The sequence below is a fragment of the Galleria mellonella genome, unplaced genomic scaffold, assembly GCF_026898425.1.
Source record: "Galleria mellonella isolate WM207_F2 unplaced genomic scaffold, CSIRO_AGI_GalMel_v1 utg32, whole genome shotgun sequence".
NCBI classification, from domain to species: Eukaryota; Metazoa; Arthropoda; class Insecta; order Lepidoptera; family Pyralidae; genus Galleria; species Galleria mellonella.
Window position 1 is genome coordinate 8,720,408 of NW_026442075.1, and position 7,155 is coordinate 8,727,562.

General features: G+C 27.5%; 2 protein-coding genes across 2 annotated transcripts; one reads left to right on the forward strand and one right to left on the reverse strand.

The window, feature by feature from the left end:
• Positions 1 to 138: 138 nt before the first annotated feature.
• Positions 139 to 2,045, reverse strand: LOC113510612 (protein kish-A). Its single transcript, XM_026894070.3, has 3 exons — positions 1,671 to 2,045; positions 1,470 to 1,579; positions 139 to 375 (listed from the first exon to the last, which is right to left on the reverse strand). The coding sequence occupies exons 1-3, from the start codon at positions 1,671 to 1,673 to the stop codon at positions 270 to 272; spliced, it is 219 nt and encodes a 72-aa protein (XP_026749871.1). The 5' UTR covers positions 1,674 to 2,045; the 3' UTR covers positions 139 to 269.
• Positions 2,046 to 2,607: 562 nt separating this feature from the next.
• Positions 2,608 to 6,358, forward strand: LOC113510659 (protein prenyltransferase alpha subunit repeat-containing protein 1). The gene is made up of 3 exons (XM_026894137.3): positions 2,608 to 2,830; positions 2,916 to 3,310; positions 4,141 to 6,358. Exons 1-3 carry the CDS (start codon positions 2,754 to 2,756, stop codon positions 5,004 to 5,006), a joined length of 1,338 nt encoding a protein of 445 aa, XP_026749938.2. The 5' UTR covers positions 2,608 to 2,753; the 3' UTR covers positions 5,007 to 6,358.
• Positions 6,359 to 7,155: the final 797 nt, after the last annotated feature.

Genomic DNA, 7,155 nt, shown 5'->3' on the forward strand with positions numbered 1-7,155 from the left:
AATGATTAACAATTAGCGTTAAAATAGATTTGTGATTGTTTTGTAATCTCTTTATATTCTATTCCTTAGTGTGTACTGTTTTCTATTAAATTTTTATCTGTACTAGGAATCCAGTCTCAAAAATAAAAACATAGAAAATAAAAGTGAACTTTTATTGTTTTTCTTTCCTGTATTAGTTTTATTTATACTTCATAAGTAATAGAAAAATATAAACACATTTGTTTAGCATTAATATATTTTACAATAGGATATTATAATCTGATTATAGTTTATGTAAGGAACAAAATTGAAAATGCCATGATTATACAACATACTGCAATATAAGGAGATTTCCTTTCTCCAATTCTTGCACATTTCCAGAAGGTCCCCAATAACCTGTGAAAATGTTTTAAAAAAATAATTGATTATTAAGCAAAGACAGTAAAATATTTGAGACATTATATGTTGTTTACAAGTTTCAAGGGGAATTGTGATGCTTTTTCATATAGGATATATTTTAGGATATCTTATTTTCATATATATTATACAGGACACAAAATGCACAACATTTTCTTTTAAAACACAGATTAAAAAATGAATGGATATTCAAATTCAATTCTAAATCAACTTGAAATAATTGGCATATCATCACTGAAGTTGTAATTTTTTCATATGTAAGTCAAAATTTGGCATTTTTATGATGATAAAAAAAAACTTTATAGAACCTTTCACCTTATTCATAAAAATTAAAATTTACAATTAACTAACTTAAATTTACAATTAACTATTACACTGTTTTGTCTCTTTCATTTAAACTGAGAATTTAACACAAGATAATAACAAAACAGTTCAATAGCTAAAATAGGTTTATGAGAGGTTTGACATCTTTGTGAACAAGAGAGTTAGTTTCTATTTGTATCATACTATTTTTTTTATATGATAAAAATAAAGGGATATCATTTAAAATTAATGCTTTTCCAAACCATCTATAACATCTAAATTTGTAAAATGAAAAAATATGACATACACAAAACTTCAATTATAATATATTGATTAAAGACTGTTTAGTAAGGAGGAAAGGGATTGTTAGTAATAGAGAGTAAGAATCCCATTGCTACCAATATACCCATCCAGGTTGACCTCACGGTTCCCCCTGGAAACTATCATGGTGAATTCCTCATGAATTCATCATGATGGGCTAACTGACCTGTTTTCATTATCATCTATCACCCTTCACTGGTGTTCCGCCAGCGTATACTGTTAGTTCAGGCGGAGTTACCATTCCATTTTCACCCATCAGAAAAAAAATACTGTTTAGTAAAGAATACTGAAGTTAAAAAATATTGTATATAGAGGTGAAATGAGTTAATAATTAATTATTTAAACACTATTTATTTGTTATAAAACTTGCAAAAATATTGGTAAATACCTAAAATAATATTAAAATATATGCTAATAAAAATAATACTGGTAGTTAAAATAGAACTTACCCAGTTTTATTACGATCCATTAAACTTGGAAAAAATGCTCTCAAATACGCACAAGTACAAATTAAAAGCAGGATTACTGATAGAAGACTTTGGAAATTAAATAGTGCACTCTGAAACATGATGTTGATTATTATTTATATGAAATAATAAACATTTAAAACATACATAAAAAATGGTGGATAAAAAGGAATTAAAACTAACCATTCTGAATTTATCTTGAACAAAAATGTACTATTTTACTTAGGCATGAATGTGACTTTCTTTATTAATTGCTTATATTGACTTTTAGATTTTAAGTAAATGAACCACAAATAATGGCATATTAGATGTTCAGACTAAAACTGTGGAAGCAGATCTGATAATATTAAAATTTCCGGTCGATTTATTAAAATTTTGTTTGAGATACAAAGAAAGCACAATAGATAAATTAAATATATGCGTTCTGAAAAAACAATGGACGATATACAAAGAAAATATAGATATCGTATTGTTTTCAGTTAAATTTATAATATTATTTTATTATCAACAAAATAATTAAAATTTGTAATGACAAAACAATGACAAATGACTGTGTTTTGTTGACTGTCATAATGTCATTCTAGCCAACGTGTCATTTGTCTGTCTGTGCCAGGCCTGTGACAGTTGTAACATCGTTGTTGGAGTGTTTTTGTATGAAATTATTTTCCTTGTTCTTAGATTTTACAAAGATTTATGCTTGTTTTTAGCATTTGGCTTATTTTTTGTATCCCAAAGAAAAACATATTTTAACCGACCTCATACGGTATCGTGTAATCGACATGAGCTCTTTTCTGAGGCGCCATTTGTCTAAATTTATTTCTTATTATATTAATTGTATAGTATTGCGAAATTACTGTTTTATGAAATATAAAATAGAGAATTGGCATTCTCTAAACCTATTTCTAAAATTAAAATTTTAATTTGATGTCCCAACAAAACCTATGTACTAAGATTCAATATAAAGAATATTTCTAATAGGTTTAAGTCAAAATTATTATAAATTTATAATATTCCATGAAACAGTAATTTCGCAATACTACACAATTAATATATTAAGATACCATAGAATCAATTCCAGTAGCTGTCATTAGTTTCCCTAATCTGAGCTGTCATAGTAGGTATTTATATACGTACGTACGTATTTACTTCAGGTGATAGTTATTTAATTGAACAAATTGGAAATAATATTAAAATAAAAAATCTTTACTTTCTTTTTTTTTTGTAACATAAAATCTTTTAATTAGTTTCCTTGACAGTGACGAAATAATGGATGAAGATAAATTTGCTTTAGTTGAAAAAATTATTACAGATATCGAAAATGTTATGGTGAAAAATGCTGAGTTGTAATTATTTATTTATATTTGGCATAATTTCAATTATTTTGTTTTGCAAGCCTTAGCACAAATTTAATGTAGTGGTTGTTTTCAGATGCGCATTTGATATCGTTCCTGTGGAAACAAATTTTCAAAATAAATCTCCTGTTTTACATTTGGAGAATTGTCTTGGTTTAGAGTCATGGTGTGTGAAACATGTGTATATGTACTGTTATTCGGAAATTATGGATAAATACTTTGCTAAACCAAAACGCAAAGCCCCAAAAGTGTCGGCAGTGAATGCAGATAGGCTATTAAGTTTAATAAATGTAACATTACTTCTCAATCCTGAATTGAATTCTCTTTGGAACAAAAGACGGGAACTAGTATTGAAGTCTTTTTTGGAAAAGTCCTCTGAATTGCAATTTACTAGATTGGTATTATCTAGAAAGCCAAAGTGTAATGATGCATTTTCCTACAGAAGATGGTTTTTAGAGTTAATATTAACAGGTAAAGTTATAGATATTTTTTGACAAGCTGCTTCCATGATTTTATCTTCATGGTAGTAAGGTTATGCTAGACAGATATTACTATTTTGATTATTATTATATATTGGACAAAATCTGTCTATTAACAAATAATTTGTAATATATTTATTAACTTCTTATATATGTAACTCATAGATTATTGAATTTTATTTAAATGCATGCTTAATATTTGTTTTTACAACCTATAATATAGGCTGTTAAACTGTTATAGATTATTTTATTAATTATATAAAAATGTCTGTCTCTAAAAATTCTGAGTATATGGATCTTATATTAGCAAAAAGGGATTTTTATGTATCTCACTATCCAGTTCACTATCACTCATGTTCTTTATTAGACCATAAAATCATGATTAAAAGAAACATAAATTTTAAAGTTTATAATTTTATTGGCTTTTATTTGTGACATTCTCTGCATGATTGGGATAAAAAGTAACCTATATTCTTCTCCATCCTATACATGTATACCAAATTTTATAATGATTGGTTAGGTTGTTAAGGTACTACAAGGTAACAAACAAACTCTCTTTCACATTTATAATATTAGTAAGGATTATAGTACTAGCGATACTAGTCCAGCTTCACTCGGGTAGATAGAATTTTCAAAAATAATATATAGTGTATGTTAAATGCTGATAATGTAAATTTCTATAGGTGAAAGAATTTTAATAATTGGTGGAGTAGTTTTTGAATTTATCCATTATAAACAAACGATCAAATATTTCCTCTTTGTAATATTAGTATAGATAAATATAGATATTAATTTGTAATTATTTACTACTGAATCTTTCAGATGAAAATGTACACAATGATTACATACAGAACCTTGTGGATGAAGAGTTACGTGTATGCGAGTTAACATCTGACAACAGCCCCAATAATTACCACAGTTGGAATCATCGCATTTGGTTTTTGAACAAACTCAAAGCTGTAAAACAATTTGATATCAATTTTAAATACATTGAAGAATACCAGTTCTCTGAGAGATGGATATCAAAACATGTATCCGATTATACTTGCTTTCATTACAGACAGTTTTGTATAAAGAACATTTTCTATATTGATAATGGCAGTTGGCACAAACTCATTGACACTATTGATATTAATTTTAGAAAGAGTTTAATTAAAATTGTAGTTTCAAATATGCCCAAAGATGTTACTGTACACACTTCACAGGAAGATTTATTATTGTATTCAGAAGACAATTTAGTTACAATGTTGTTATCTTATAGTATTAAGAATTGTAATTGTATTGAAGACAATGTTATAATATGCAGGAAATTAGAAATTCTGTTTCATGAGCTTATTCTCAATAACGAGTTATTGATATATTATAAATATCATGAAACTCTGTGGTACCATAGACGTTTTATAATTCATGAAATAATTGCCATTATGTATGAATACTTTGGTGTAGTTCGACAAAATGGAGCACTAGTCAAGAATACATGTAAGAAATGTAATAGTGATGATTTAAGACAGAAACAGGCAAAAATTGTGAGATATGATAGTAATCGCATTTATTTTAGTGTCCTATTTAATGTGTTGGCATCTCATGAAAAGAAATTCATTGAGGAGAGGAGAAATGATGGTGATAATTATGCAGACAGACATTTGAAGTATTTGAAATTTGTGGAGGGGCTTAATAATGTCATGTAATATGGTTTTGTTATTTTTGATCTTCAGCTTATTTAAAATTATTCAGTCATGGTTATATAATATAAGTAAATGATGTATTGCTATTTATGTGTATATAAATTTTGGATAAATTGGATATATATATATATAGCTATAATATAAGAATTTTTTCAATGTTTCAATGAAAGTGAAGCCTGTATATGTAGTTTTATAATTTATAGATAGGTTTTTAATAAGTTTTGAAAATGGGTTAGAAAGTTATAAGTCAATTCCTTATAATTATTATTATTGATATAAGGAGATACATCTTTTAAAAAAAGAAAACTGAATGTCTGTGATCTCTAAATGAAGTTTTTTATAATATATTACTTTAAAATAATATGATAGGTGTTCATACCCTCTGTATTCAATCGAAATATTATAACCAATGTTTTCTTCGAATATTATTTGTATATTGCTAGAATAAAGATGTCAGTTTGACAAATATAATATGGGCTAGATTTCTATTGAAAGGCCAAAGTTATTTGTGGAGTAAGTATTCTTTAGAAATTTACTTAAGGCTCTCTTCTGATGAGAATGGTAAAGACAATGTCTGACACAATTATATATTCCATTACATAATAATATCATATTAAAATGCTCCAAGTACTTATCATACAACCTATAGGGAGAAGCATTGATTAGGAATGATATTTTGTACCTTCTATACTAACATAGCATGTCGAGCTATGGAGTTAGTATGAAAGGCTCAAAACATTTATTCATGTTTCTTTACGAAAAATGTTCCAATTAGGGTTAGGTTTCAGGTTCAGTTTTGGTAGAATAATTTAAATTGCAATTTCCATTTTGACATGTAAGTGTTATATTTACTGCAATGACAACAATCGACAAAAACTACTGACTGTACGATAAGAGATTATAATAATGAGCATATATTTTTTAGTATGATTTAGATATTAAAATAATGACAGAAGTGGAGTGTGTGTGAAGCTTATCTAATTTGGCGGACTGTGGATAAGCCTGGGTTTTTGCATTTGGTCCTCTCTGACTACCTCGTAAGAGATTTTGTTTACCTGTATATAAAACATACTGTATATACATACAATACTTACGGGTTTTCAATGATAGATACGTGCCGTGTGATATATGAATGTAGATCGCTATTGCCATTTTTATTGGAAGATCATCCAAATCTATTGTCAGTATCAGTACGTTCAGTACCAAATTTTACTATATTAACAAAATTTTACTGCCATGGTGTGTAAGTAGTATACCTATTTAATTTTTATGTAATAGTCATTATTGTTATAATTTGAATAAAAGACATGTTTTGTATTTCGAATAAATACTTATTATAAATTTATTTAAATTTATTATGTTGTTTCTATTTATCTGTTCAGTAAGTATCAAACTATGAAATAAACGAACCTAATTATTGATAAAGTTACAAAACCGAAAATAATTATTGTAAACAAGTAATAAAATTTGTAACCCCTATTTATGTTATCGTTGTAGACAATACGAGTGTTATTGTCATATTTATAAAGCACACAGATATTCCAACAGTAAATATATTTATCATCATTATTATAACTGCATCATCTTCATCGTTAACTGTTCACAGCTGAACATAGCCCTTTCCCGTAAGGGGGTTTTTGTCAGTAGTTGCCATGCTTGGTATGCAGGTTGGTAACTGCAGTTAAGCTTAACTGATGTTTTAGGAGGACACTGCTAACCATCCCACGAATATTAAGTTCTCTTAGTCGCCTCTTACGATACCCGCGCAAAAGAATGGTGGTACGTCTATGGCATTAATGAATCTATCAAGTCATATAATTTACATTAAAAAAAACATTACTCTCTTTTATTCCGCTGTCAAATATAATAATCTTAAATGAATATAATTGCCTTTCGTTGATTTTTTTTACTAATGTATTATAGGTACAAGGTTTTTAACGTATTGGAGTGTGAAGGATACAGTGACTAGCCTGCTACATCTGAGCTCATCTGAGTACAAGCAGTACATAGTTTTCTTAGTAAAAAAGTTTTGGGTGCATTACGAATGTATATGTTACTGTAAAAGCTTGCCTATAGTAAATCTTGGGTTATGGAATCTATAAGAAACGGTAAATATAAGAATTTTATAAAAAGAAAAATTGTTGATAAAAGC

Coding starts and splice junctions, on each gene's coding strand:
- LOC113510612 (XM_026894070.3), bottom strand. Junction 376..1,469: donor ATGGATCGTAATAAAACTGG/GTAAGTTCTATT, acceptor ACATTTTCACAG/GTTATTGGGGACCTTCTGGA.
- LOC113510659 (XM_026894137.3), top strand. CDS start 2,754: ATGGATGAAGATAAATTTGCTTTAGTTGAAAAAATTATTACAGATATC. Junction 2,831..2,915: donor ATGGTGAAAAATGCTGAGTT/GTAATTATTTAT, acceptor GGTTGTTTTCAG/ATGCGCATTTGATATCGTTC. Junction 3,311..4,140: donor TTTAGAGTTAATATTAACAG/GTAAAGTTATAG, acceptor TGAATCTTTCAG/ATGAAAATGTACACAATGAT.